Source organism: Ictidomys tridecemlineatus, chromosome 11 (assembly GCF_052094955.1).
Source record: "Ictidomys tridecemlineatus isolate mIctTri1 chromosome 11, mIctTri1.hap1, whole genome shotgun sequence".
Taxonomy (NCBI): Eukaryota; Metazoa; Chordata; class Mammalia; order Rodentia; family Sciuridae; genus Ictidomys; species Ictidomys tridecemlineatus.
The window spans coordinates 13,168,782-13,195,390 of record NC_135487.1 but is presented as its reverse complement, the minus strand read 5'-3'; the positions used below and the strand labels follow the sequence as shown (position 1 = coordinate 13,195,390).

The following is a 26,609-nucleotide window of genomic DNA, read 5'->3' as shown; positions in this document are numbered from 1 at the left end:
CGATTTCTGAACCTCTTTGTCTAGCCCCAAATACATTTGGTCTGAAAGTGACTCCCCTGTCTCTCTCCTGCCATGAGTTAATTGATATCACTCCTGCTCAAGGCTTGACAGCTGGAGGCTGCCTGTCGCGTGGGTGAGCGAACACGCAGCACCACCCTGGGAAGAGGAGCTATTGGGGATTCTGTAAATGTGCGTGGACCAGTGAAGGATATCATTGAGTTGGTGGAAGGACAGGGCAATTAATGGTGTGCACAAACCTGTGTGATTTCGGTGGTAAGTGCCATTTCTTCTTGCCCAGTAGGAGATGGAGGGCCAAATCTTGGTTCTGGTCAAACCACTGCCTTCTTTCTTAACACTGGGAATTGGGGGATGGTGCCTTTTTATTTCTTACCTTCTTTCAATAAGTATGGTTTCTTCTTTTTTTCTTTTTAAACATTTTTTCTCTTTCTTTTTGTGTGGTGCTGGGGTTCAAATCCAGGGCCTTGTATGTACTAGGCAAGCCTGTGGCACTGAGCCACAACCCCAACCCAAGGAACCCAGTTCCTGCCATCTGTGATAGAAGATGCACTCCTGGGAGTCTCTCATTCATTCAACCACCCAGTGTGAGCAAGGTGCTGTGCTCAGCATTGGGCCAGGGTAGAAAGTTAAAGAGATGCTGCCCAGCCCCACCACATGCAGGTAAATGAGAAGTTCTGTGAGGCAGAACTTCAAAAGGGCTAGACAGAGCTGCACAGAGGAGCACAGAGGAGTCCAGAGAAGCTGAGGATTGCTGAATCATACATGCCTCAGAGTTCATTAGTACAAGTCAAAATCCACAGGTACTTACTTGGTTCCTGAAAACTAAGATACCATTTTAACTTTTAATTAAATGTCATTCTGCAGGTTCTTTGGATGAGGTATTGACACTTTTGGCATTTGAAGTATGTCAACTAGATATTGGATAAAATGTTGGAGGGTCTTTAACAAAAAATAAGTCTTCTCTAATATAACATGCACTCTATGATTACAACTCTATAAAAATACCTACAGAGCCAGCATCCAGATAGGCACATGCAGGGTGAATGTGACTATTTTATAGTGGTGAGGTTATAGATTAATTCTTTTTTTTTCTTGGTACTGGTGATTGAACCCAGGGGTGCTTAACCACTGAGCCATATCCCATCCTTCCCCCTTTTAATATAAATTTTATTAGAAATAGGGTCTCTCTGAGTTTTGCTAAGTGCCTCACTAAGTTGCTGAGGCTGGCTTTGAACTCATGATCCTCCTGCCTCTGCCTCCTGGGATTACAGGTGTGGGCCACCATGCCTGGCTATAGATTAATTCTTTTATGAAATGTTTTTAAATATTGTTTTGCCTCCAACTTAAAGAGAGAAGAAAAAATATTCTGATATAGCTAAAACATTGTACTTAAAAATCAATTGGAAGAACATCAGTGGTGAGGTTCAGAAAGGGAAACTTTAAAATAACTCAAGAACTCATGGAACTTTCAGCATTTAGGAAAGGCTTTTAAAACAGAAGCACATTTTTAGGAAAATACAGGAAGACTTTGAGAAGTCAGTATGTCCTGGCCATTCTCGATTTGCTATTGATATTTTGCAAACATCTGAGCAAAACTGAAAACACTCTAAGAAGGAACAAATCATCCATAGTTACACAAATGCCACAAACCAAACAATTTCTCCTTGTTATTCACCCTCTAATATTTATCCACCTATATACAACATTTAACAGCTTTGGGTAGATACATTTTATTCTGTATCTTTTCCCCCACAAAAGACTATAAGCATTTTAAGTCAATACTATATTATCTCAAATATTTGAAAAAGGGCTTACTGACTACATTTTAGAACCTGTTTTTTTCTGGAACATTTGTTAAACTACTTGGCCTTTTCTTTAAAAACAAACAAACAAACAAACAAACAAACAAACAAAAACCCCTTTGAGACTGTAAAAGCTATATCCGTCTTATTGAATTAAACAACTTTGAGATTGAGATGAGGAAAGGTGACGGTCACAGACCGGCCTGCCTTGCTACCCCTCGGGGATGTGTGGCAGAGATCCTGCAGCCGAGGGCTCTGGTGTTCCTTCTGTTGCTTCAGAGCCTTTGACTCTGTGAGGCTGACCTTGTGGAATGTAGAACTGAACGTGGAGACCCAGCCCACTCAGGGCCAGAACCCTCTGGGCTCTTGTCCTGGTGACAGAGTAGCCATGTGGAAACACAGGTGATGCTGTTGTTTAGGATCAAGGGTCTGCCTGCCCAATCTTGCTCTTTTAAAATAAAATTGAGCTCCTGACCATTTCCTGTTCTGCCATGATTTGATCTCCAGAGCCCAGTTGCACCGTCCCAGCCTGGCCCTGGGTGAGCAGAAGCCTTCCTGCTTACACTGCAGCCAGGGACACAGCCCTGCCACTGCTCCAGGCACTGCCTGCTGCAGTTGGGGACACAGCGCCATCTAGTGGGAAGAAGAAAAAGCCCATCGTTGCTCTTTTTTTTTTTTTTTTTTTTTATTAGTGGAGAACCATTGAAATGGACTGCATCAACTGTCCTCATTCAACACCCAAGCAAATTCAGAGAAGGAAATGGATTTCCTGAATGTCACACAGCCAGCCAGTGGCAGTTCTGATGCTACAGAGTCCCATGAGCTGAACCTTGGTTCAGCATTTGAGGTAGGTAAGGAAAGCAGAAGGTGAAAAAGTTTCTAATTTCAGTTGCATGGCATTTCGGACCTCAGCAGAAGTGGAGGAGGACATATTCTGGTACTGAGGCCTGAAGAAGAGTTGTCAGTTTCTACTGGCCTACAGAAGGCCATGGTCATGGGCATAGGGCCCCCTCCTTCCAGTCCTGAGACTCAGCAGAAGATAAGCCCCTAGGAAGGATGCTGGGGTGGGGAGCAGGAGGTGCCTCAGAGGATGCGTGAGGGTGGGAAAGAGCTTGTGGGATGCCAGCCGGCCTCTCCTGGCCCCCTCCCCAGCTCAGCAAAATTTGAGCCTCTGGTCTCAGCCTTACCTCCTGTCTTTCTTAGAAACCCCTGCAACTCTGAGCTCCTGTTCTGCAAGTGCATATCTTCCCAGATCCCAAACAAGGGGTGGGGGGCCAGCACTCTGTTTTCCACTCTCTAGATACTCTGTGGCCTTGATTTAACTAGACTTCCATGAGGATCTGCGTGGCTCTCAAGCCTCTCAGCCAATCTATGGCTAAAAGACACGAGCTCCGAGTAGACTATTACCCAGGATTTTGAAGGGGGAAATCACACTGCATTATTCAGCGTCAGCTGGAGGGGTGGAGGGAAAGGTTAAAGCCATTGCCTAGCTCATTCCTTCAAAATAAAATCCAAAATGTTGACGTGAAACATATGGCTGTTCTTGGGGCGAATCTTAGCCTGGTTTCCCGTGGCGATCCTATGACAGCATCCTCTGCCTTCAGAGGCTGGCCCTTCCCTTGACTCCTGGCCTGTGTCCCAGCAGGAAGGACAGACAGCCCATCCTTCTTTCAACACGGGATGGCTTGCAGAGCCTAAAGCTGTGGGTGTGAGTGCAAGGGCGGGCTGTGACCTTTCAACTCACTCCTTTGATTTCATTTTTCAAAAAGCTAATTAGAGTTCAGAGAAGTTTTATGCCCCTTGTTTTTCTAATCTAGAGAATCTGACTCAGGGCTTTTGTGGACTGCAATGTCCCAAACTGGCCAACACTGGACAAAACCTTTAATGCCCAGGGCTGAGTCACAGGGTAGTATCTCCTCGGCCTAGTTTGCCCCAAGCAGAATGTTCTCTCTGTTCTCCAAACAACAAAGCCTGCTGCCGGGCAGCCCCCGGCCAGAAAGCCCGCCCCAGCCAACTTCCCTTTCACCTGCTCCTTTCACCTCTCCATGGTCGCTGGCCTGCGCCCCAAAATTCATTCTCCTCCAGCATGCTTGTTTGGAACCAGGCTTGGATGCAGCGTCTGGGAGTCCGTTGAGCGCAGACAGGCATGCTTTCTAGCCCAACACATCCTGGAAAAGGAGTTGTGAGGAACATCTTCATGCTGCAGACCACATATCCCAACAGGAACGTGGTTATAATTGGGGTGCACATCTAACCAGAGACCAGGCACCAAATGCATCAGTGACACCCAGCAGTGTGTCATCAAAGCCAGCGTGCCCTGAAATCTCTGTGATCATTCATCAGAAGTCTGTGACAAGCCTTTCTCTCTCCTTTCCGGCAGGGCCCTCAGCTTGTTCTTCTGTGTCCTGAACTGTGCTGTCCCTGTCCAGTCGCACCTGCCAGAGCACCTACCTCCTTTGCTGGCCTGGCCTTGATCTTGACGTTGTTAGTCCCATATTTGCTCCACAGGATCTGGGTTTTCTTCTTTCCCCACCAAATTCTTCTTGTTTCAAGACCTTTGAACAAGTCCCAGATTCCCATGTCCTTCTATCCGCCACCTTTATGTTGACAATCTTCACTGTGACAAGCAGCCTCCCGGATCATCTTGTCAGCCTCCCTCCCACCTGTGACACCCAGGCTGCGGTCAGCGTGTAGAGAGAGCCCCTGGTGAACACCTACAGGCAAAGCCCTAAAACTCGGGCCCACAACCCCTCGAGGGGAAAGGGAAGCTAATTGTGGCTTTTAGTCTTCCAGAAGGTATTTATTGAGTTCTTTCTGTGACCAGTCACTTTCCAAGGTGCTCAGGATATAGGTGTGGCTAAAATCGATAAAAATTCCTTCTCGGGTGCAGCTCCAGAGGGGAGCCTCCATGGCATTCATGTAATGAGTGGAAATAACTTTGGCTGGGGAGTCAGGAAGTCTAAGAGCTCATCTAGATGCTTCTAACAAACAGCAAAGTCTCGGCTCCCTCTCTGATCCAATCTGCTCATCCCTTCAGTGAAAAGATTGGACTTGGTCACCTGTGAGCACACAGAGCCGCGGCTATCCATTTAGAGCGCAATCCTGGGCTTTTCATCCAGGAGGGTAGAGCTCCCTGCTCCTCCTTATGTGGAACATTCCAGCCAGTTCCCCTCTCGGCCCTCAGGATTCTTTTCAGCTTTGATTATTCCTTGGTCTTAAGAAAGAAAGAAGGCAGAGTGCTCTCTGTCAGCCCGACTCACCTGTCTTCCTTATTACCTGTGTGCCTTCCCTCTCCATTTCCGTGTGGTCACTAACATTTTTCAAGAACAGTTAATTGACCCTTTCTTCCAAGTGTTTTTTATGGGTGGAATGCTTCTTTAGGGTCACTGAGCTGCCTTTGGGGGCATCTGTTCTCTTGAGCATGCTCAAGGAAGCAGTGGACAGATCACAGGGAGGGATTCAGTACTGTTGGTGCAACAGAACCACTGGAAACCAATTAACAGGCTGAAAAACCAGCAAAAGGATGGTGGCCAAAGAACAGGCCCCCTGTGGTAGACAATTACCAGTGTGGGCAGGGACAGCGATGTAGGTCAGCTCTCAGCCAGGAAATAGTTTTGCAAGTGCAAAATGTGAATCCCTTCTGGAAAGAGAATCTAGGTAAAGGTTTTCTTTCTATATTTGGGCAGATGACCACCTGGTTGCCCTGCAACCCCCCTTGCTTTCTGAGACAGCTGGTCTTGGCTTCCATATACCCTCAAAAAAAAAAAAAAAAAGTTCAAGCCCTTCTAACTTTGACCTTCTGGTTGATGATAAAGGAACTAGCTTTATCCTCTGCCTCAGAGGCTGGGCCTGGGTTCTAGGTGGTGTACCCACATTGTACTCTATGTTTTGAAGACAGAATATTTTTTGGCACAGGTCTGGTAGATTCTTTTTTGTTTGCTTATTTTTTTCTGAGAGCACCCTTTTCGGCAACGATGCTATGGTACTTATAAAGATTTTACCAGTTGTAGACAGGTTTCTGGGGTATTGGAAATTAAGATCAACATCTGGGCGTTACACACTATTCTGTCAGGAATTTGACCAAGGAGAAGGAGAAGATCTGGGGGTCAGAGGTGGTGGGTTGGGAAACTGAGCCCCAAAGCCCGTAGGTGCTCATATGCGGAGGCTCAGTTTGGTGAGAGCCACTGTGACCCTCAGTCTCCTCACTTGGCATGGGGCAGGCTCCTGCAGGCTCCCACATTTACTCTTCCTTTGCTCCTCAGAAAGGTTTTAGGAAGTAGGCAGGGCAGGTTAGTTAATGTCTGTGCTTTGTGGATAAGGAAACAGAGGCTTGGGGCTTGCATTTGCTGAGTGTGCCCAGGATAGCCAAGGCTGGAGCAAAGGCCCTGAGGCTGGGGTCTCTCCCCACACCACAGCATGTCTGGATTGTTTCCTGACAAAGCCCTGGTCTGACAGGGCAGTTGTACTAATGAAAATGTGTTTCTGGGGTCTAGTTGCCAACCTTGTTCTAAGAGAATGTGGGGCTTCTGTGACTGTGAAACTTGGTAGAGGCTACTTTCCTTAAGAGACCAGAGCCACAGAACCCTGACAGGCATTTTGCTATGTGGTTCCTGACTCTGCTTCTACGAGAGGAAACTGTGTCTCCTAAATATCCAGGGCTCCCCAGGATGCGGCCTACCATTTGGAAGTCCTTCAGACACTCGGTGCTCTGATCCGCACCCCAGTACGTCTCTGCCCAAAGGCTGTTTCCCTTGCTGACACATTTTGGCCTCTGGATAATATGGGGGTGTGGCTGAACCCCCAGATCCTTCCTGTCTCAGGCCCTGCCCATGGGGAAGCTCTCTGGCATATGGCCCTACTGATGGTGAGACTTTCTGCTGATTTTTTCATAAAAGAACAAAGAACTGTCCTCCTCAACTTAGCAACACAAACCTCCATCCCTGAGAAACACCTGCTCACAGTGAGCCCTCGGACGTTTCTTAAAATGGTCCGTGAGAAAATTCGCAAAGGCCGTTGTCTAGGAGCCTTCTGGTCTTGCCTCCCTCTGCCAGCCGAGTGATCTTCCTAAGTGAACACCAGAGAATCCTGCCTTGATTCATTGCTGACCAGTGGGACTAGCCGAAGCTCACGCTGTCCCCCCACCCGCCCATATCGTTCCATTTGGTAAATGCTTGGCGTGAAGCAGCTTCCAGGGCCTCCCCCAGGACTCATTATGGAGGGGTAAATGCTGGGGGTGAAGGAGTTCACTGTGTGCCTGTAGGAGTCTAATGTCTTTTTTAGACTAGGAATTGAGAAGTGTGACTAATGAGCACCCTGTAAAAGCCACAGACCACCTCATTAAATGTTAGAGTCACTTCCCCGGTTGGGTAGATATGAAAATCCTCAAAGAAAGGCCACCTCATCAATTAATGAAGAACTTTTTCTTTAAGCATGGTAAATATTCAAAAGACATTTTGGATAGTCAAAGAGCATTTACCAAAGACCTTAAAACAAACAAACAAACAAAAAAACCTCCTTGATTCTGTGGGGCTGTGGAGGAGAGTGAGGAAGGAGGGGGTCTGTGTACATGGCCTTCTGCCAAGAAGCAGCTGTGGGTGATTTCAGGGTTCAGGAGTTATATGCTATTTCTCCCTTCCCTGCAAGGACCCTCCTATCCTGAGGGCTTGTGTTTATTCTTCTAGAACAAGAATAAACACAAGGGAACCCACAGAAATCACAAACCCATGTGCCTGGTGCACAGCAAGGGTTTGGGTATCTGCGTCCTGTGTTACATAACATTATTGGGGTCAGAGATGTGTCCTTTTTTGTAGTGGGGAAATAGTGGCAGAGGTCAGGGAGAGCTACTGCCCTCTGGCCACTGCAGAAGGTTCCTTCTGTTCTGGAGCTTGTCCTGCACAGGCCATCCTGACTCTGCGACAGGTCGGAGGAAGCCCAAGGCTGCACATGGATGGTCAGCGGACAAGAACTTGTACCCTTAGGGTGGCAGCTGCAGCACCCATGTGTCCCTGCTGGCTGGGTTGTGCTAAGGCAGCAGAAGCTCTGGCTGTGCTTTATAAAGAACCTCGTTCATTGCCTGGTGCCTCGAAGCAAGGCCACGTACATTCTATCACAGCTTCAGATTTGACCCTCCATCCCTGTTTCCCTGTCCAGGTGGTGTCCCCTCACTTACCCTCACGTGACCTCTAGAAAGGCCTTCTTAAGGCCAGCTCCTGACATTTAAATGGGGGTGTGTCCTGGACCATGACACACCCCCATTTAAAAACCTCTGCTGCCTCTCCTTTGTCTCCAGGGTCAAGTCCACACACACACACACACACACACATACACACACACACACACACACACACACACACACACACCCCTTAGCGTGCCTTCAGGTCCCCTGGTAATCACGTCTAACACTCTCCAGGAAGGACAAGTCCCACCACTCTGAACTCACACTCACCAGCAGGGCAGGCCTCTCCTGAGTTCCAGTTCAGCACACACTCTGCCCGCTGCCTGGAAGGCCCTCTCTGCCCTCTTTGCTTGGCAAACTCCTGTTTCATCATTAGGACTTGGCTTCAGAGTGATCCCCTCTGCATGGCTTCCTGCTAAACCTGCTAGGCTCTTTCATGTACTAGCCAAAGCACTTTGACTCCTGTACAAACAGCGAGCTCCTCAGGCAGGTGTGAATCCATCCCTGTGGCCCAGGGTGGAACCTGACGCATAAGTGACATTTAATGTTTGTCATGTATGTATGTATGTATGGAAGGCTAGGATTTCCAGCAATGTCAGGCTTGAATCAGGCAAAATAATCTATGTGTTTATGTGACCTAAGAAATAAAAACTGGTCCAGTGGGCAGGAGGGAGGACTTGGGGAATTTCTGTCCCCATCATATATTATCTCTTAGGGCTCTTTTGTGCCCCAGTTTGAGCAGGACCCTAGGGCCAGTAGGTTGTTGTCATTTCTCCAGCCTCATATGCTCCTTTGTGAGCAGTGCCTCCAGCCTGGTGGGGGCCGGCTTGCCTCCTGGTGAAGAGCTGCCCAGGGCCCTTGCCTCTTGTCGTGGCTGCTGCAGGGCCTGGGTGATGCTAGGCCTGACCTTGGACACAGTCTTCCTGGCTTGCCATGTGCTGTTTCAGCTACTTTTAGTGTGAATATCTACACCAGAAAGCTGCCTAGACATGAAAATGGTGATTAAGAGATGCTAACACCACTACATTGTCTCATTATCTGTAATAACCACATGGAGAACACCAGGCCCAGAATTGGAGTTCCTAGCAGCTGCCCTGAACCTGCTAATTCCCGTCTCCTATCCCTTTCAGCTAGAAATAAACCCCAGTTTCCACAGAAGCAAGTTGCCACAGGTGGCCATTAAGAAGTCTTGTGGGGACCTTCACCTCATGACAGTGCAGGGCCTCTGTGGCAGCAGAGAGGAGTGAGGCCTTGGGCCAAGCCGAGCCTGCTTCCTCTTCTTCCCACTTCTTCCTAAAGCAGTCCCCAAGGACACATCGTAGACCTTCCTTTCTGTCTGTGGGCCAGCTCCTGTCTGCAGAGGTGTTTCTACGCATGCAATCCTGAGGGTGAGGTAGATGGGCTGGTGAGCGGTGGCTGAGTCTTGGCACCATGGAGTGACCAGGGGCCCCTTGAATCCTGAGTGCTTCCTGCACATTCACCTGTTTGATTCTCACAGCACTGCAGGTAAATACACGACCCACATTTTATACATGGGAGCTAAGACACCAGCAGGTGAAAGATCTTTCCCTGGGTAGCCTGGGCAACAGGTGGGAAAACTGGCATGAAGCTCTGCTGGTCTGGCCCCTGGGCACACGCACTTAACCACTTAACTCCCACACAACCTAAAGAGCATTTCATACTGGTAGCTTGGATAACTGTGTGGCTCAGACTGTTGAGGTCAAGTCCATAGCCCTGGCTTAGAGAAGGTACTTCCAGGAAACTGGGGATTCCACTTCCTCTTAGATAACATACCTGCAGGCTGTCATTTTCAAGAGGCCAAATCCCACTGCACTTGGGTATCTCCTGAGTCCATGGGACATTCCTTTATTTAATCAAGACAAGTTTACAGCCAGGCACTGGGTGCCAGGGGTACAGACAGCAAGATTCCTGCTCTCGTGGACCTCATGTTGGAACTGGGGAACAGCTGATAAACAAATACATCTATAAATTTAAAAATTCAGATAATGATTAAAAATAAGCAAAGTAGGGCTGGGGATGTGGCTCAAGCGGTAGTGCGCTCACCTGGCATGCGTGCGGCCAGGGTTAGATCCTCAGCACCACATACCAACAAAAGATGTTGTGTCTGCCGAGAACTAAAAAATAAATATTAAAAAAATTCTCTCTCTCTCTCTCTCTCTCTCTCTCTCTCTCTCTCTCTCTCTCTCTCTCTCACTCTCTCTTTAAAAATAAATAAATAAAAATAAGCAAAGTAAAGGCAGGTTAACAGGTAGAGAAGGAGCAGTCAGAGAAGGAGAGAAGCAGGAGAGTGGTAGACAAGCTGGTATAACAAGCAGAATTTTGAGTAAGCATTTCCTAATTCTGTGATCTCCTGCAAGCAGAGAAAATGTCATTTGACTGGTACAGCAACCTCACGCCCACTTGTTCAACCACCCTGTTCTGACGTAGCATCAATTTGGGCACAGGCAAAGCATTAAATAAAGGAAGGTCTGTTTCCCAAATGTCACAGATGCTGGAACTGGGCCGTCTGTGAGCCCTGCTTGCCCACTTGGCCCCAGGTGGAAAAGGTACCAGAACCTAGTCCCATGCAGGCGGGGCAGCTGGCTCTAAGGCCATCGCTGAACCTCAGATTTGTGCATTTTGAGGAAAAAAAAAAACCTGTACATGTTCCCCGTTTTTGTAGTAGTGCTTGCATTTAGCAGAATCTCCAGTTACAGGCCATGGAGACTCAGCCTCTGGTGGGGAGTGGACTTACGACATTGAAAGGGTCCTGAGAGACTGCCCAGCCTTGTGAAGTCTGTAATAACCACATGGAGAACACCAGGTCACAAGGCTTCATTGCTCTTCTTAAATAGACCCAAGAGCAGAGCTCCTAGCGGGACCTCCAAAATGGACTTCCCCAGCGTCCGTCCGCAGGGTTGCAGTTCAGCCCCAGGCCTAGTCCCTGAGCTCAGGTCAGAAATGTGGTCCCTGAAAGGGACTGGAGCCAGGGCCCCATGACTCACTGCTTACTGAAGTGGTCCTGTCCCACAGGCACACCGGGCTTCTGTTCTTGTGAAAATGACTTAGAGGACAGGAACCTACCTACCTGTACCTGTCTGTGCAGCTCCTTACAGCAAAGAATAGATTCTCTTTATTAGGGTAGTCAGAGACCGGCTTTGAAACACGTGGATAAAGACTGCGGCAGATGGCTGAACTCATCTGTGCTTGCCAGGTCGACCCAGAGCATGGCCAAGAGCTTTGAACTCATGCCTGGTTCTTTGGGGATGGCATCATTGAGAACCACGTCACTGTGAACTGGCTGAAGGCCCTGGCTGCCCCGAATGACCTCAATTTCATGTTCATGAAGCTGAGCTGAGCTGGGGTTGTTTGGTTTGGTTTGGTTTTTATAAAGCAGGATCTTCAACAGTTCCATTTGGAGGAGGTTGGCACCTACTGTATGCAGAGCCCATTCCTAGGCACCAGAAGGCCACTGCAGATTTTGTCATAGGCTGGCACTGAAGGGCCTCACAATGAACAAAGAGGCCAGCTGTGCCCAGGTCCTCAGTCATGGCTCTTTCTTCTGACTGGTTTTCTTCTGTCCTTTGAGCTCCCATGTTACTTTGTGTCCCCCATCTTTGATCTGTGCTTCTGTTGTTCCCTTCCCATTTATCCTCTCCTCCCCCTCACGCTTACTGAGCCCCTGTTAGGTGTCAGGTGTGGATTGAGGCACTGGAGATGGATCAACCAGGAAGATGGACAGCTGTGCTAATCTCATGGTAAAGATTACAGGCCTTTGCGCCTCCCCAAGCTGGATGGGGAGCTAGGGGGCAGTGAGCATGTCTTCATTTCTGTCCCCTCAATGCCTGGAATGAAGCAGGTGCTTGGCTAAGTCTGTGGGACAAGTGAGGAGAGAAATGACAACAATGTAAGATAGGTACTTACTAAAATTAAAATTAGCATTTGTACATATTTTTACAGGTGTCAAAACATCCACCAAACACGGTTCAGCTGATGCTTCACAACAGCCCTGTGGGAAGCAATTGTGTTCTTTCTGGAAAGGAAGATGGAAGTTTGGAGATATTATGGCCCACCCAGGACTTTAGGTTCTCAATCCTGTGTGTTTGCTACTCCACTGAGGAGGGTGTCTTTTATAAAAACCTGGGGGTGATAAAGAGCTGGGGTAACCAGGGGAGGGCCGGTGTGCCCGGGAAGGCCCGGGCTGAAGCTGAACCCACGAAGGGGTCCTGGCAATCGGGAGTAGTGGAGGGGGAGGCGCCAGCCAAGCTCCAAGACCATAAGGCCCGGGCAGCTCTGGTGGCCATCCCTGCTCTGACTTGGTGAGATGCAGAGAACCTGGACATGACCTCGTCCAGCTCAGAGGTTCTTAGCCTGGCTGATCCTTAGGATTCTCTGGGGAGTTTCTGAGAGTGATTCCCAGGGTCTACCTCCAAGACTTTAATTCAGATCTGGGAAAGATCTTTTTAAAAAGTTCCAGAATCTTTTGGATGCAGAGGCCCCCTTTAAAATTCTCTAGTTGACTTTCGCCTACTAGACATAGTCTTGAATTTAGAAGCCTTTGGGAGGTGTATTTGGCTATGCCCAGTCAAAGCTTCCCCATCCCCTCCTGCAGAAACCACGCGAGCAGAGATGTGCCGGTGCTGGTCTGACTCCCCCAGGCTCAGCCCACCTTACACACTGGCCGTCCAGCCCCTGCTTGAAAATGAACGGGCAGCATCTTGGGTTGACCAAGAACATGGATGTTGACTTGCTCCCTGTTGGCCTGGTGTCTATGACTCAGACCTTGGGCTTCTTGGAGGATGGGGCTGAGGAATTCATACAGGTCGGTACCAGCTACCTTGGCTGGCCACTCTGGAGGGGGGTGGGTGGAGCAGTGCAAACTATTTAATCAGCTGGGACCAAGTCCAATTTTCAGCCAGTGGCGGGAATGGCTCCTCCATGGCCCCTTTCCAGTAGGAGTGGTCCTAGGGGGCAAAGGCTCTGCGGAATGGACTGGTTTCTGCTCCCTGCTTGGCCTTTGCCCTCGTCTGCCTCCCACACCTCCTCTAGACTCTTTTTTAACATTCAAATTTGAAAGCAGTAGAGGACAGTGGCTTAGTGGCCCTGGTCCTTGTCCTCAGACTGAATGCCAGTGGCTTGGACCAAGCTCTTGCGAGCATTCAGATGTCTGCCCGAGACTTCACTGTAGATCAGTAAGAATGTTTTCTGTCACTTTGTGCTTAGTTTTGGAACATTGTCAAGACTACTTACTTACCCTCTGTGCCAATTTTTTATTCACTAGATTGAAAGTCCCTTGAGAGCAGAGACCAGTTGGATTCACCATCATGTTCCACGCCTGACAAATGCACACGTTTAGCTTGTTGGTGCAAAGAACAGACAGGTATGTAAATAAGATGTGATTCATTCAAATCCAGTATGCCAATAGTTCAATACCATATATATTTTGGAAAGTGTACTGCTTCACGTAAAGATGGATAGTAAGAACAAAGGAATTTCTCTCTCAGACTCCTAGTCCCTTCCTTCTTTGGCCTTGGTCATGACCATAAAGAAGTGGTACCTTTAGTTTTTCATTTTAGTCTTAAAAATGTATTGAAAGACATGGTGATATTTAATAGTAATCAATGCCATGCACATTTTTAAAAAAGTTTAGTTTCCATTAAAAAAAAACATTTTTAGCTGTAAATGGACACCATATCTTTAATTATTTTTTATGTGGTGCTGAGAATTGAACTCAGTGCCTCACACATACTAGGCAAACATTCTACCACTGAGCCACAACCCTAGCCCTGCCATTTTTGATGAGCAAAATTTTAAGGAAAATTATAAAATAGCAGTAACCTCAAATGGAAGATGCTATGGCAAAATTCATGTGCTTCTCTCTATAGCCCTTTGAAAAGCAGAGCAAAATCCTTAACATTTTCCATATAATTAGGCCTACTGATCCTATTCGTGGGCATTGGTGCTGAAGAAATAATTCAAAAGATGTGAAAAGCTACACAAATAAGAATTTTAACATTGATTTCTGTGGTTAAAAAAAAGGAAACACATAGATGTTCCAGAAAAGGGAAATAGTTGAATAATTACAGGACATCAACATGTTGAAATATTACTCAATCTTAAAATGATTACAAAGACTGCTGAAATTTGGAAAGAGAATATAAAACTGTGTTTGCTAGGATTACAAATGTTAAAAATACGCATGTGTGCCTATTGGCAAGAAAGTAATGTGCAACATAAATTTAATCTCTAAGGATAAAATAATACTTGCCAAAATATTACCCACGGTTATTTCTGACTGAAAGGATTATGGATGGTTTTCCTTCCCTTTTCAATCTCCTCTCTATTTTCCAAGTTTTGCCTTAAAAAAAACCAAGTGTTTCATTTCGGGGGCAGAGTGTAATGGATCCTGTATGAATGAGTCTTTTCTAACTGGAAAAATAGTGTAAATGATGCTACAGAGCATTGACTTTATTACTATTTTTAGAATAAAATTAATATTGCTTTTTTTTTAAGTAAACAGATTAGATTCTCAGAACCTGGCTACTTCTCATGACCTCTGTGGCTACCACCCTGGGCCTCGCCTCTGGCTTAGCTGATGCTAGTAGCTTCTACTTGCTCTTCCGTCTCCTGTCCTGGGCCTGTCCTCCTCCCAGCAGCCAGAGAGCTGATCAGTCTCCTCTACTGGCACCCTGCCTTGGCTCCCCACGTGACCCACAGTGACAGTGTCCGCCTCCTGCCCCTGTCCATGGTAGCTCTGCCCCCCTTCCCTCCAGCTGCACTGGGCTCTGCTTTTCCTCTCACAGGCTCCATGTGACCCACCCTGGGACCTTTGCATGCCCTCTACTGGCAGCCCTCTGTCTCCACGTGTCCACGTGCTGACTCCCCGCCTTCCACTCTCCACTCAGATGCTCCTTGTCCCCACGTCACCCTTGCCCACCCTAGGGTCTCCAACCCCTCTTATCGCACTACCATTCTACTCGAAGTCCCATGCATATTGTTTACTTTCTATCTCCCCTCAAAAAACACGTGTGACTTCCTTAAGGACAGAGATGGGAGGCTATTCTCTTCGCTGATGAGTCTAATATGTGCCTCGCATGTAGGGACTGGCATATAGTTGTTGAATTAAAGTCTTCCAGGTGGCTTGAATGCGATGGAGGCCTGCGGGGAGCCAGCTGGGGCCGAGTCCTGGGCTGGGGGCCACCACAGAGGTACAAGGGTCTTTAGGACATGGAACACTTGACTCTGGTCTGGGTCGTCCTCTACAGCCTCCCGGGGTTGGATGCAGGGGTGGAGGATGGGGCAGAAGTTTCTAGACTTACTCGAAGACGGGTCGTCTGCAGACCATCCTGGATATGGCCTTCCTGATTTCAGGGTGGATTTGATTGGTTCCAGTTTGGGGGGAGGACAAATAGGCTCTGGAACTTTCATTGTCATTGCAGTGTGTCGCATTTGACTAAGAGAAGAGACATTCCTTGCTAACAGTGAGCTAGCATTGAGCAGACCCAGCCAGTGGACCTGTGATACCCACATTTCCATCCGAAGGCACAGGCCTGACAGCGGTCAGTCCTTGACTGGTCCCAAGAGGCCCACAGGTCCTCTGAGTATAAAGAACAGGCAGGCATGGAAATGGTGAAACCAGGGCTTCCTACTCAGGTCACTGGATGGTGGTTTTATTTGCCCTTCCAAGTAGAAATGCACCCCAAATCAGCTGTTGGATTTGAACAAATGGAATGAAGGGAGGCAGAAAATGGAGGGACAGAGGCCAGGAGACAGAGGAACCATGTGCCGTCCCTGGAGCAGAGGTAAGGTTGTAAGCAACCTTGGTCAGTGGGCACAGCCCTGGAGTTAGTGGCGATTCATTTTAACTAAACGCTAAGTGAAGCAGTGGCCTTTATCGCCTCTTCTCAGTTACAGCAGACAATAGCTTTGCTTTTCTCTGTCACTTTGTTCACATTTTCTTCATTTCCTTTCTATGAGCACGCTGCTGCTACTATCCCCCCCGCGCCTCATCTCCTGTGCTCTGCTGCTGCCATGTTTGTTTTGCCCAGTCCGTCCACACTGGTGACACTGGTCAAGCCAAGTCCACTTGGGCAAATTCCGACTTGTCAAACTATGCTTCCTTTTTTCCTAAAGAAAAGGGCTTGTGTATGTGTCCAGAAGTGGACCACCTCTCGTGACTTCTGTGGATGCCCCCTTGGCCTGAGTCACCATCATTTCTTGCCTAGTAGCTGCGACATCCCAGAGTCCATCTTCTCTCTCTCACCCTGGCCCCGCAGTCTGCTCAATGCAGCAGGCAGAGGCCCCTCAAGCAGGACTGGCTGGATGAGGCTTGCTTAATTTTACCCACTGGCATTTGTCACATCAGTTATTCAGCCTCTTGGGATGGGACAGGATTTAAATGTGTCCAGAAATAGATGCAGGGATTCGTGCTTCCTCCTCGGCTGTTCAGGAGAGCCTGAGCTGTTTGAATGTGGAGGAACCAAGAGGTACAGAGGAGATGGTAGGAATGTCCCTAACGGGGAGAGGAGACCAGCGCATCACTGGTGTGGACAAAAAATAAAACGCCCAATTTTATTTTTATAGTGTGAGTTACTGTCTTGCCTGTTGGTAACTGAGTCACCAAGAGTCTGCTCTACTTTGGCTGCCAGCTGCTCCGTCCTGGATTTGGCCTTCCTGCTTTTAGGGTGGGTTTGCTTGGTTCCAGTTTGGGGTGAGGGCAGATAGGCTCTGGAACTTTCATTGTCACTGCAGTGTGTTGCCTTTGATTAAGAAAAGAGATGTTCCTGATTAATTCTCAGAATGACTTCTACACTAACACCAAAGCAGAAGAACCTAATTTCCACTGTGATTTTGTTTAGAAGGTAGAAAAAGAGATCCTCTTACCACAGAAGATGCCCCAAACTACAGGAAACCAAGTACTCTTTTCTCTTGACTTATTTACACAGACCTGAAAGAATTATGTAAAGAGAAACTTCTTCGTCCCCTGGGTCTGGGTGGCATTAATGTTGGAAACCCTTTAAAATGGCCCATAAAAGCACAAATGAGAGCTAAGTCCAGTGCCTCTGGTGCCACCTTCTCCAACGCTGGCGATCCATCAAGGGGTTTTAAGGTCATTCCTGGAGTGGAATACATCTTAGCGTCTTTGTGAATTATTTGACACATAAACTCGGGGGTAACTGCTGGCTCCTGGTCATGTTCACAGGCCATCTCTTCAGCAGGACTGCCCTGGCCTGATGGCTCTTGACCTGGTCCCTGGGTAATTTCAGAGAGAGGAACATTATGCTAAAACCACCTGCCATCTGTTGGTACAAATTTTTTGGATTCTAAATGATGAGTCACTTATTTCTCCTGCTGTTCTTTCTGCTGCCAAGACTAACTTACCTACTGGACTTAATCAGGGAATATGCTTATTAATAATAATGAGCGTTGTCTTATGCAAAGTTCATGATCCTAAGAGTAGTCTTCCAGCACCATGACTGGAAAAGGTGGGGAAGTTTCCTTTGTAGGAGGCAGAAGATATGGAATCAAGCCCAGCATAGTGGCATGTGCCTGTAATCTAGTTACTTGGGAGGCTGAGGCAGGAGGATTACAAGTCTGAGGCCAGCTTCAGCAACTTAGACCCTGTCTCAAAATAAAAATTAAAAAGGACTGTGGATGTAGTTCAGTGATGAAGTGCCCTTTGATTCAATCCCTAATATAATAATAATAATAATAATGACACGGGATGGTATAGTGTGATCCTTCATCTGGTGTCCTTCATGGGTACAGCCACAGCCACCAACATCAGTAGGCTTGAGAGTTCAGTGTTGGCTTCATATTCCTTTGCATACATTCTCTTGCTAGGGCCCCGTGCCTGTCAAGAGTGGCACAGTGTATGCCCCCAGACCCTTATTTAACTTATGACCAGTTCTATGACCACAAAATGGGTGAGCAAGTCTAGCCTCTCCAGGGCTACCAAGAGAGTGCCCTGGGCCCAGTTGAACCCATTAGGCCAAGGTGCTAAAATTGGTAAGGCCACATGCAGAGCCATCAAGTACTCTGAATTCTGAAATCATCTGTTCTCGCCAACACAAAAGAGCCGTTGTGATGATTTTTAGGAGAAATTCTGGACAGTCTTCCTGTACGGACGCAGCTAAGAGCCGTGGCAGGAGCTGGAACTCAGTGGCACCTCAAATGTGGGAGGAAGACTTGGTTGTGAGGGTAGAACATGGGATTTCCCAGGGAGAAAACCCCAGATGAGGTCTACGCACCCCTCTATCCGCAGTGTATGATGGGCTAAAAGAAAAGATGTGTTTCTCCACAGACCATTTCACACAAATCAGCTTTTATTGTTAGCATTATCATCTTTTGTCCAAAATGTTTATTATGATGGTTCAAATCTAGCTTTATTCACATATCCTCAACTACCAAAAATATTTCTCTGCTTCTTGGCTCCCATTTTATTCACTACCCCCGAGTTCTAGCCTGCAGAGCAGAGCCCACCCCTAAGGGCAGAGGGTTCTGGTCCTTCAGGCAGGCTGCATGTCACTCGAGCTGGCTAAGGCTTTCCTGTCTAGAGAAATTACCAAGTCGCAGTGGGTGGGATTTATTCTTATCATAGAGTAGGTGGGATTTTACGGGAGTCTCTTCCCCCAGGTTGTAGATCAGAGGCAGAGTTATGTGCTTGTGCTTCATCTGGGGGGAGGTGAAGTTCCTGTGCCACAGGTTCCAGGCTCAAGCCCCCAGACCTTCTGTCATGGTCAAAAATTGGAAGAGGTGGCTAGTTTTGTAGCTCTGCCCAAAGCAAGGCCAACCCACTTGGTCTTTCCAATTAAAGGAGCTACCAACTAAATCAGGATAGTGTTAAGAAATTTTGCAAACTTTCAGAACCAACCTGGCCTTGAGTGACCTGGGTACAGCTGGGACAGGCATGGGGTACAGCTGGGACAGGCCAACCTTCTTCCCAAAATGCACCAGAAGTCACATTTCCAACCACCGGCTATATCTGTGCACAAGCTGTCCTTGGAGATGAGGCAGCAACATGTATATGCTGTTAGAACCCCTGACTCTTGCCTTCCCTGTGTACCTAGGAGGTGGGGGAACGTACCAGTACCCATGGCTTGTGAGGGCCAAGCTCTGAGGGTGCTGGTGCCCAGAAGGTCTGAGTGTTCCTTACTCTAAATGGTGATTCAGAGTAAAAGGATCCAGATGAGCTGTGCAGGTTTGGCTGGACCCACAATACAAGAAAACTTTGGCAACTTGTCCACATCTCAACTTCAGCCTTGGAAAATCAGGACGCCACAGTCTTCAGGGCATCTGGGGCTAAGGCACTTGGTGCCAGCCAGCCTGCCTCATGGCCGTGGTCTTGGCACGGGCACAGCAAAGCAACCCCAGGCAGGTGCGCTCCTCCTCCTGCACAGGGTGTGCAGTCATTGCCTCAAAGGACCTTCCATGCTTGAAGTGGGTGTGACACCAAAACTGGGGAATGAAACTATTTATAAGGGGCCCTTAGTACAAACTTGAACAGACTTGTAGGTTTGTCTATTTCAAAAACAGAAGATTCCATCCGTGACGAAAGCAAAGGAAATCAAATTGCATTGGCTTTTCTCAGTTTTGGAGGAAGTGTGCATAGAGAAGCTACAGGAGTGGAAACCCAAGTTGGTCCCCATTGAATAGCAGCACTGCCTAATCCAGGGCTGTGGGAGCACCTACCTCCGGCTCCGGGACGGTAGAAATGGTGCTATCTTGGGGGATTTGCAATAGCAGAAGACCTCGTCTTCCCTTTGATGCCTCATCACACAAATAGAAATCCCTAAGCAACTGACCACCCCCAAGCCCAGCAGAGGGGCTGCTTCCAGAGACAAGGTCAGCAGCCTGTTTCTTAAAGATACACTTGCAAGAAATACAAATGCTAGTTAGAGATTTCCTAGACCCTGGCTATTTACCAGATTAGAATCCTCTCTAGTGTTTAATCCTGCAACAAATACAGAAAGGCAAACCATCGGCTTCAAGAGAGTCAGGGTTTGTGTTCAGAGAGGAAATGCTCTAGAAAGAATCTCTGTTTTAGGAGGACCCGGCACACTGGCTGTAGCTGTTTAAGGAACAGCCTTGGACATTTCCAGCTGCTCCAGAGGTGGAGAGCACGGAGGGTGGTCCAAGGAGTCTTTGCTGTGCCCTCAGCACATCAGCAGATGATATGCCGTGGAGACAGGACCCAGGGACCACAGCTGCACAGGGCTCACATGGCACTCGGAGCCAGGCTGCCTGGGAGGCCCCGGCACCCAAGCATGCTCCATGCTCAGAGACCCAGGACCCCAGCTAAGTGGTGTGGATCAGGGCCACCCCTCCCTCTCCTCCTGGGAGATGCCCAGCACGGACTTGTGGGGGATCCCGCACTCCTGCAGCGATCTGGTGAGGTCAGAAAACCGTCTCCGGGGCACCTCCATGGTCTCAATGCTGCAGCCTCGGTAGTTCGCTTTGTTCCTCTGCTCAGCCACAGCCACCACCGTCTGTAAGTCATCAGTTGGCCGGAAGTGGCGGATGAACCTTTGGCCTGAGGGTGATCGGACAGCGAGCAGCAGCCTGGGTTCTTGGTCTGATGGTTCCTCCAGGTTTCGATCCTGGGAGGGGCCCTGCTTCTTGGTTCCAGTGGCAAACTTCCTCTCCAGGGCACCAGCGCAAGCTCTGGAATCTTCTTTGCTTGGCTTCACAGTGCAGGCCTCCTCTTGGTAAGGGGTCCGGATGCTGCTCAGTTGCAGTGAACTGGCCTTTTTGGCTACCGTGTCCACAGCCCCCTCCTGGAGGCGCCTCCTGCTGATGGAAGGCAGGACGGGGTACTTATTGAGGGAAGAGGAAGCCGCGAGGGGCCCCTGCTGCAGCAGTTCAGGGATCTCCTCGAAGGCCCCCTGGGCTGGAGAAATGGGCGCACAGGCTCCTGGCCTCTGGCTGCCAGGAGACTCGCAGGGAATGGCTGGTGGCCGGGGGGAAGCGGTGCGCTGGGGGCTGTCCTCCTTCCCCTGGGGTTTGTGCAGAGTGGGCCGCGTCCGGCCCTTAGCAGACTTGGGCCTGATGACATGCATTTTGAGGGAGTTTGACTGCCAAAGAAAGCTGCCAGTTGCAATGTCGACGACAGCGCTGGGCTTGGGTGGTGCTGGGTTCACAGGGACTTCTGTGGCCATTGCTTCTCAGGACCCCTGAGGAAGCAGGAAAAAAACAGGAGGCAGTGGGTTAACCATCCCTGAACACCTGGATCCATGCCATCGCTCCCCAAGTACCCAGAGTAAGCACCAGCAGGCCACAGTCCCGGAGCCTGCTCTCTGGATTTCTGGCATCTGGAGAGGGCGCCAGCTGCGATTCATGTATTCATTCATTTTAGGTCATTGGATAGATCAGCAAACCAAAGTCCTCACCACTTAGAATTATTATAGTGAGGAAGGACAGGGGCTAAGCGCACACGTAAAAAGATATTTTCAAAGAGTAACAACCGCTATGAAGAAAATATAGGACTGGCGGAGTGGAGGACTAATTCTGATTCTTAGGAGGAGGGGCTGTGAGCTGGGAGAGCACAATGGTGACGAGGAAGATGCCCTGTTGACAATCCAGAGCAGGGTCACCTAACTTTTCCCATAAATATGTTCTGCTTTGGGAGCCACAGGGTCTGTTACGGCTACTCAACTCTGCCACTGCGGCACAAACCGCCCCGCCATCCGTCCCACAGCAGCTGTGGCAGTTCCAATAGAACTAACTTGAGTTACAAAAATGGGGGGGGGCAGATTTGGCCCCTGGGGAGGGAAGGGCACTGGTGAGGTCGTGTAGCAGGGGGAGCTTGGTAGATTCCAGGGAATTTGTGGGTTCCCAGGCTTGGGAACCCTCCCTGGGGTGGCCTGTGCCATCTATGGACAGATGCAAACGTCAGGAGGGTGGGCGGCAGCTGCTTGGGCTCCAAGAGGAAAGTGACCCTGTTAAGGTGCTAAGCAGGGAGACCAGGCTCAGCTCCACTCAAGAGCTGATAGCTTCTCCCTGTGCCCCCAACTCGCCATCGTAGAGTGTCCTTCCCCACGGGACCCACGGGACCCGCGGTCTACCCAGGCACATTGTCCACTGTGGAGGCACCGACTTCTGGCATGCCAGCTCCCCTCTCGCCTCGGCCCTTCCTCCTTCCTCCTTCCCAGTCTACTCTTGAGCTTGCCCTTGCTTTTCCTTCCTCTGTCATTCCCTCCAGCCTTGCTGGGTGGCTCTGCATGAACCACTTAAAATCCTTAACTTTGTCACCAGGGCTTGGGGGAGAGGAACAGGAAGGTCCCACTGCCTCTCTGGCCATCTCGCTGGAGAGGCGCTCAAATTCTAGATGAGGGGTGCCCAAAGCTCTTCTGTAAAGAGCCAGAAGGGGGCTATTTGGGGCTCTGCAGTGGTCCGGTCTGTTACAGCCACTCAACTCCACGTCTTTGCAGCAGCTCCAGAGACGGCAGGGAGACGAACACAGGTGGCCATGTCCAATAGAACTGCAACTAGGGACTCTGAAATGTGAATTTCATATATTTTTCATGTTGTCACAAAATATTCCTCTTTTGATTTTTTTCCCCAATGACTTAAACATGCAAACAGGCTCTTCTCGTCTCACAAGCCACACAGTAGCAGGTGGCTGACCAGTTTGGGCCTGGTAATTGGTCAGACCCCATCTTAAACCGACTCTAAGGGGAATCGGGGCACATGCTAATCCTACGGCTGCGTGAGCCAGGAGGTAGTGCTGCCTGATGGTCACACGGCGAGCTGGTGGCAGAATCTGAAACAGAGCCAGGTCTTGTGACATTCAGTCCTGGGTCCTTTGTACCCAAATGAGCTGCTACTTGAAGGAGCAGCCTTGGCTCTCTCCCAGCACATCACATTCTGTCTCTGCCACTTGCATTTCTTGCTTCCCAACCACCTCGTAACCCCAAGGGCCTCTGCACTGGGTCTCCCGGAGGCTGCTCAGGCGAGTCAGGGAAATAACCACAGAGGCTACACTCTGAGGCGGCAGGAGGAGCATTTCTCCATGTAGACCCAGAATCACTAAGTCATGTCACTGCTTCTGTCATTGCCATCTTGGTGGCCCCTCCACTAACACCATTACTGCCATCTCCTCCCAGTTCCCAATTGCAGGTTTCCCAGAATGCTGTGGGCTCCCTGCTTCCCTCTGCATTCCAACCATCATGGCAACTCCTGCTTTCTCTACTCAGGCTGACCAGGTCTCTCCCAGCCTTCTGAAGACCTTCTGGTGACTTCCCAGTGCCTCATGGTCCCCAAGAAACAGTATTTCAGGCACAAGAGCAGAGGACCTCCAGATAGCTACATGACTGTTTATTCTGGCATATAACTTTCCTCATTTATCAAATTAGATCTATGACTTTGAAGATGCTACTTAAATACCTCTGAACCTCAGTGTTATTCTCTGTAACAGGAAAACAGGAGCACCAAGTAAAGTGTAAGTGGGAAGAACCAGGCCTGGTACATAGTAGGGGCTTAGTTAAATGTTCAGGGCGCTTGCTTTGGGTGTTGGCTGACTGCCTATCTAGTGCTTTTGGTTATTCTAGGTCCAAAGCTGCATCTGTTGCTCTAGAGCTTTTCCCCAGGGGGTCCTTGGCGTTCCTCCCCGCAGTCAGTGCTAACCAGAGGGAGGTCCTGGGGCTTACACTGCACAGGGAGCTACCAGCTATGCAGTTGCCTCAAAAATGCAAAGAAAAAAAAATCCTAAATTGACCACTTTCCTTTTAATTTCACACTCCACTGACCTCAAATTCACCCCCCTCTAGGCTAGCTTCCCCACCCAGTCCTCAACAACATTCCCCAAGCCTCTCGGCCTGTGTCCTAACCTTGCCACTCTGTGCACGTTACCAGTGTCACCTGGTTATAGGGAGTATTCTCTCCCTTGCCAACAAAATCTTCACCCAAACACACTAACCCCATAAATTCCTGATGTCTTTCTCTGCTGAAAATCTCGGGATAAGTGACTCTCGGCTTCTTGTTTTAAAGGCCTGTGTTTGCCCCATTCCACTCACAGCCCGGGTCTTCCTCTCCTTCCCATTTGCATTCATCCTTCACACCCAGTCTGGCCACTGGTTGTTCAGAAACTTCTCATTAGCAAATGCCTGGCCGGGCACGGTGGCCCACTCCTGTAATCCCAGCAGCTCTGGAGGCTGAGAGAAAGACCACGAGTTCAAAGCCAGCATCAGCAATATCAAGGTGCAAAGCAACTCAGTGGGACCCTGTCTCTAAATAAAATACCAAATAGGGCTGGGGATGGGGTTCAGTGATCGAGTGCCCCTAAGTCCAATCCCTGGTACCCTCTCCCCCCAAAGAAGCCTGCCTGTCTCCTTGTTAGTTTGATCTATTTTCTGATCAGCTTCTAAGACACGTTCTCCCCAAATTCAGTTCTAGAGTCTTTCGCTTGTAATGAGGCAGCTCTGCATGTAACTGGGAACAGCGTGACAAGACCATAACTGTCCAACTCCTGGGCCAAGGATAAGCTTGCTCCCCTCTCTCCCCACCCTCCCTGCCAGGGAAGGGCTATTAATTTGCCACAGCTTCTACAGAATTATCACAGGCTTGGCTTCCAACACCCACACATGCCTCAGGAAGGTTTAACTGTCAGTAAGTTTGGTAACTTAGAAACCTCTTCCTTAACAACTTTGACGAGTGAAGTCATGTGTTCTCACAGTCTCTGCTGGACTATTTTTAACAGTAAAACTTGACTATGTGCATGCACTTGTTATACCTTTTGGTACTATATAATTAGCCATGTTCAGGGGGTGTCATATTCGAGACACCCTGGTCATAAGATAACATGACTGCAAGCTATCTTAGAGAAAAGCCTCCATTATGACTAATTCCCCAAAGCCCACTCATGGTTATTTAGAGACTAACACCTCCTTCAGGTAAAACCGTTATATCCAACCTGCTTCTATAACCCACTGCCTCCTCCTAAGTGCAGGGACCATCTGTCACATGGAGGGAACACCAGCTCCCCCTGGGGCACCCAGCACAAGGGCAGGGGAGGTAGAGGGAACAGGTGTTTGGGGATCTGGCCAAGTGTGCCTTTATATTTACACCTTGGGTCCCAAACTCTGCCCGCCACCCCCAGTCCAAGCAGGCTTCCACAGCACCATCATTATCATGCTCAGCAAATCTCACTACCTCTAGGCCTGGCAGACGCTCAACCACAAAGAGATTTGACAAGATCTAGGCGTAGGACTCCGTCAAGCTGCCAGCTGAGTAGGCAAGTGGCCTGTTTACTTAAACACAATAGCGGCACTGCAGAGGCCTGCTAGGAGGAAACAAACCCTGAGGACGGTTTCCAAGAAGTTGCCAGGGGGCAGGTGCCCATTAAGATTCACACCAAATCAAATGGAAAGGAAGAAAATTTGATGGGAGAAAGGAAAGCCATGATTTCTGCCTTCTAAGGCTACCCACCATGTTCCACGGGGTCAGTGCACCCCATTTTTCAACCCAAATCTAAACCTCCAGTAAAAGCAATAAAATATACCCACCTACATACCATCTGCTGGTGTATACCAAGATGCATACATTGGAATTGGTCTTTTAAAACTGTTTATCAGCTATTCCCAACTCCTGTCACCCACCCCCCATCAACATCTAGAAGGACTAACAGGAGATGGTAGTCAGCCCCAGAGAAAACTTTGGTACTATTCCCAATTCTACCCTAGACTAAGACCAGAACGCACTGTCCTGTGCCCAGTGCCACACTGAATCACAAGCCAAGTGATCAGAAGATTGGAAAGGAAATCGGGGGGTGATTCCAGCAGCAAAGGGGCGGGGATCACTCATTGATTTCCAAGTTTTGGCAGCCCTGGAAGTAAAGAAACTTAAAGCTCAGAAGAAGGGACTTGGGGGAAGGGCAAGACAGCAGAACTGGACAGTGAGAGATGACTAGGGTGAAAGAGCACAGGTCTGGGGGAGGTTCCCTCGGGTTCCAGCCCCTCCGTGGGACTGGGACGTCCTTTGCTCTGTCTGGATCAGTGTCCAGAGGCTGGCTGTGCACAGCCCCGAGCTGGTCCTACTTCCACCGCCGTGAGCTCTGGCCCGGGTCGTGCTCTGTCCCCCGGGAGGAGCGACTTCCCTCCTGGGGGCTCCAGTCCCCCAGGCAGGCGACGCACCAGGGCTCTGGGACCCGCCTGCCCCGGTCCCTTGCAGGCGCGGCGGGGCCGCGGGCGGGCAGCCTGCCCTGCTCACCTCGCCGCTCCGCTCCATCCACCTCCTGCGCCTGGCGCGGCCCGCTGGTAAACAGCCCCGTCTCCCCGGCAACCGCGCGGGATAGGGGGCCACGTGCTTCCGGTCCGACCGGAACCGGCCCCGGAGGGCTGCGGTCCGGAGCGGGGCCGGGAGGGGCGGGTCAGAGCCCCAGGTCGCCGGACCCTCAGCCCTGCAGCTGGAGGCGACCGGACCCCCCAGCCCGCGCCTCCTGCCCTCCCCACCTCGCTGCCCGTTGCTCCTCAACCCCCTGATGTGACCTTGGATCAGACCCTGACCCTCCCAGCGACCCTGACTCCCTGGTTTAAAAGGAGGCTTAGGGACTGATTGATTGCGGCCAACCCTAGAATCCCAGGGGCTGCTTTTTGGGGAGCAGGACCACTGATCCGCTT

General features: G+C 49.4%; 1 protein-coding gene across 1 annotated transcript; it reads right to left on the bottom strand.

Annotated features, from left to right (window-relative positions):
- Nucleotides 1–18,302: 18,302 nt before the first annotated feature.
- On the bottom strand, nucleotides 18,303–26,367 carry Ubxn10 (UBX domain protein 10). Its single transcript, XM_021733931.3, has 2 exons — nucleotides 26,200–26,367; nucleotides 18,303–21,167 (listed from the first exon to the last, which is right to left on the bottom strand). The coding sequence occupies exon 2, from the start codon at nucleotides 21,150–21,152 to the stop codon at nucleotides 20,307–20,309; it is 846 nt and encodes a 281-aa protein (XP_021589606.2). The 5' UTR covers nucleotides 21,153–21,167; nucleotides 26,200–26,367; the 3' UTR covers nucleotides 18,303–20,306.
- Nucleotides 26,368–26,609: the final 242 nt, after the last annotated feature.